The sequence below is a fragment of the Berghia stephanieae genome, chromosome 2 (assembly GCF_034508935.2).
Source record: "Berghia stephanieae isolate SIO BIC M18660-M18661 chromosome 2, UCSD_Bste_1.3, whole genome shotgun sequence".
Taxonomy (NCBI): Eukaryota; Metazoa; Mollusca; class Gastropoda; order Nudibranchia; family Aeolidiidae; genus Berghia; species Berghia stephanieae.
This window is the reverse complement of record NC_088361.1, coordinates 21,547,880-21,550,379: the sequence shown is the minus strand read 5'-3', so window position 1 is coordinate 21,550,379 and position 2,500 is coordinate 21,547,880. Positions and strand designations below refer to the sequence as shown.

General features: G+C 33.6%; 1 protein-coding gene across 4 annotated transcripts in view; it reads right to left on the bottom strand.

The window, feature by feature from the left end:
- LOC144964486 (sterol O-acyltransferase 1-like) overlaps positions 1-2,500 on the bottom strand; it is a 51,198-nt gene that overhangs the window by 42,474 nt on the left and 6,224 nt on the right. For 2 of the 4 annotated variants that reach the window (XM_078898853.1, XM_078898855.1), the window contains exon 4: positions 1,992-2,021. The exons of the other annotated variants lie outside the window; for them this stretch is intronic. In XM_078898853.1, coding sequence (XP_078754979.1) covers positions 1,992-2,021 — 30 coding nt within the window. The remainder of the gene's footprint in view (positions 1-1,991; positions 2,022-2,500) is intronic. 4 annotated transcript variants of the gene reach the window in all.

The window sequence follows — 2,500 nt, the reverse complement described above, 5'->3', positions numbered from 1 at the left end:
AAAGCGATTTTGAAAAAAAAAACAACAACAACAAAAACACGATCTTAGTCATATTGAATTCCAAAAATAAAATTTTAAAAATTATCATCCCGTTTCCAGTTCGCCTTTCTTTACAAAATTCTAGAAAAAAGTGTCCTTGAAAAAAATCTTTAATCGTATCCAAATCAATGGTCTTTTCAGAAACTTCCTGTCTGCATATCGACCACACCATTCCACTCACTGCACTTATAGATTTGTGTTTCAATGATAATGTATTAACTCTCTCCTTACCAGCTACAGGAAATCGTCACATTTGTTATGATACAATGGACACTTTCCCCCATTTGGATAATATTTATACATCACAAAATTTGAAGAAAAATCTTATTTGCATCTATAAGAAATTAGTGTTTTGTAAAGCTAGTATTATTTACGAACATCTCATGTATAATATCATATACTGTAGAGTTTGTGTTGGGAAAGGACGGCATTTCAGGAATAATACGGCAAGGAGAGAGTTACAAGAGCTGTCGTTGATCAAACAAATTTGTCTCTTAAGTATGTGAGATTTCAATGTAGCATTCGACACAACAGATCACACAGTTCTGTTCAATCATTAAAAATATTCAGAATTCTTTTTCAGAATTTCAGGCTGCTCGTTGGAAATGTTCAGATTATATTTAAAAAGCAGAAGTCATTGTGTAAAAAAAAAAGAAGAAAAAAAGTTTCAAATCAGACAGTACTGTATAACGAAACGGAGTTCCCCAATGTTATGTTTAGGATCCTATTTTGTTCAGTATGGTAATGTATTTTATCCGTTAATGTAAAGCGCTTTGGAATGCTTCAGTATACAAGTAATCCTTAAGAGTTCCCATGCCCGTGGAGCTGGAGTTCATCCCGATTTATATAGTATGAAACGGACAATAACAATTGCTTAGAACCTTTGGACAGGACTCTCGTCTATCGTAAAATACGTCCCACCAAATCTAACAGGCCCAATCCAATCACTGCTAGGCGGACAGCAGGGTTAGAAAATAATCTCAACTTCACCGGAGATTGCTCCCAGTCCCCTTTGCAAGTGAAGCGAGTGCTCTATCAACTGAGTTATTGGAACACACCTTAAGCATTCAAAGTGCTTTATAAATATATTATGATTATCATCATTGTTATTATTGTTACAAAAATAAAACAAGGAACGGTCACGATGCGTTCATACAATACGCAGGTATTTACGAAAACATGTTATAGTTTACAAGCATGAAACGGATGTTAATAATAGACAGTTTACACATAGAAAAAAAATCCATTAGAAATGTGAAAAAATATATATAAAATAAATAAAAATAAAAATAGAGCAATAAATAAATAAATAAACAAATAAATAAATAGATAAATAAATAAAACCAAAACATGCCTTGAGCATTAAAACGAAAACTGTTTTCTCTTCTTACTCTATTATTATCCGTAACTCGGTCGCCATGCTACGTTTTTAATCAGTAGTAAGTATTTTGTCAATGGTTAATAACAACGCTATGTTAAATGATAAACGATACAAAGGTGTGGTGATAAAAGAAAAGCTTGGAAATAAACAGGGATGATAAAACAAAAGAAAATCATGTTAGACAGCAATTTTAGAATTATCATTTAAACAAAAAACAATTAACTGGCGTACTTTGGAAAAACATGTATTTACAAATTTGGCCAGAAAACTCGCCAATCAAATATCTATCGGTTTAAATGACCCTCATATTGGCAACAACACTCAAACCTAGGACTTAAGGTGGAAGACCTCGCGAGGTCCCAGGTTTGAGAGTTTTTAACTAGTTTGAGGGTTATTCAAAATCGATTGATATTTGAATGATGAGTTTTCTGGCCAAATTTTAAAATGTTCTTTTTTCTCCCAAAGTACGACAGTTAACTGGTTAAAAACAGCCACAGCGAAACAAACAAAATCAACCCATAAAAGTATTTGCCAGTGCTACAAGTTAATTCACTACGGGATTAATACATACTCCTCATAGGCAAGCTTTTCCTGGTGAGAACTGGGAGGGATAAAAAATAAATTATATTGCGATAACAAAATACAAAATCTGCAATTTATGATGATGAGCTTTTCTTGAGAAAAAAAAACAAAACAAAATGTAGACAAGTGAGGCATGAAAACAAAATAATACAATGATCAGTCACAAAAACATCAGTGGGAACAATTGGATTCAATAGTCTGATGTCACATCGCCCAGCAACGGCGGCCATCGTGGTTCTAAACAAAGAAAATCGGTACATTTTATTCTTCATGCTGGCTAGAACTTTTCATATGTCTTGTGATCAGAATGTATAAAAGTCAAAACATGATCATATTTATAAATGTTTTTCTCCGCCGGATACACGTTTATGCCCGTCGGAGAAATATTTCATAAGGGCGTCCGCCATTGTTCCGATAGTTTAGAGCCGGTTACTAAGTTACCATGCGTCATTACGAGGGAAGTGACGACATGACTGTTGAAGCGTATTATCATACAGA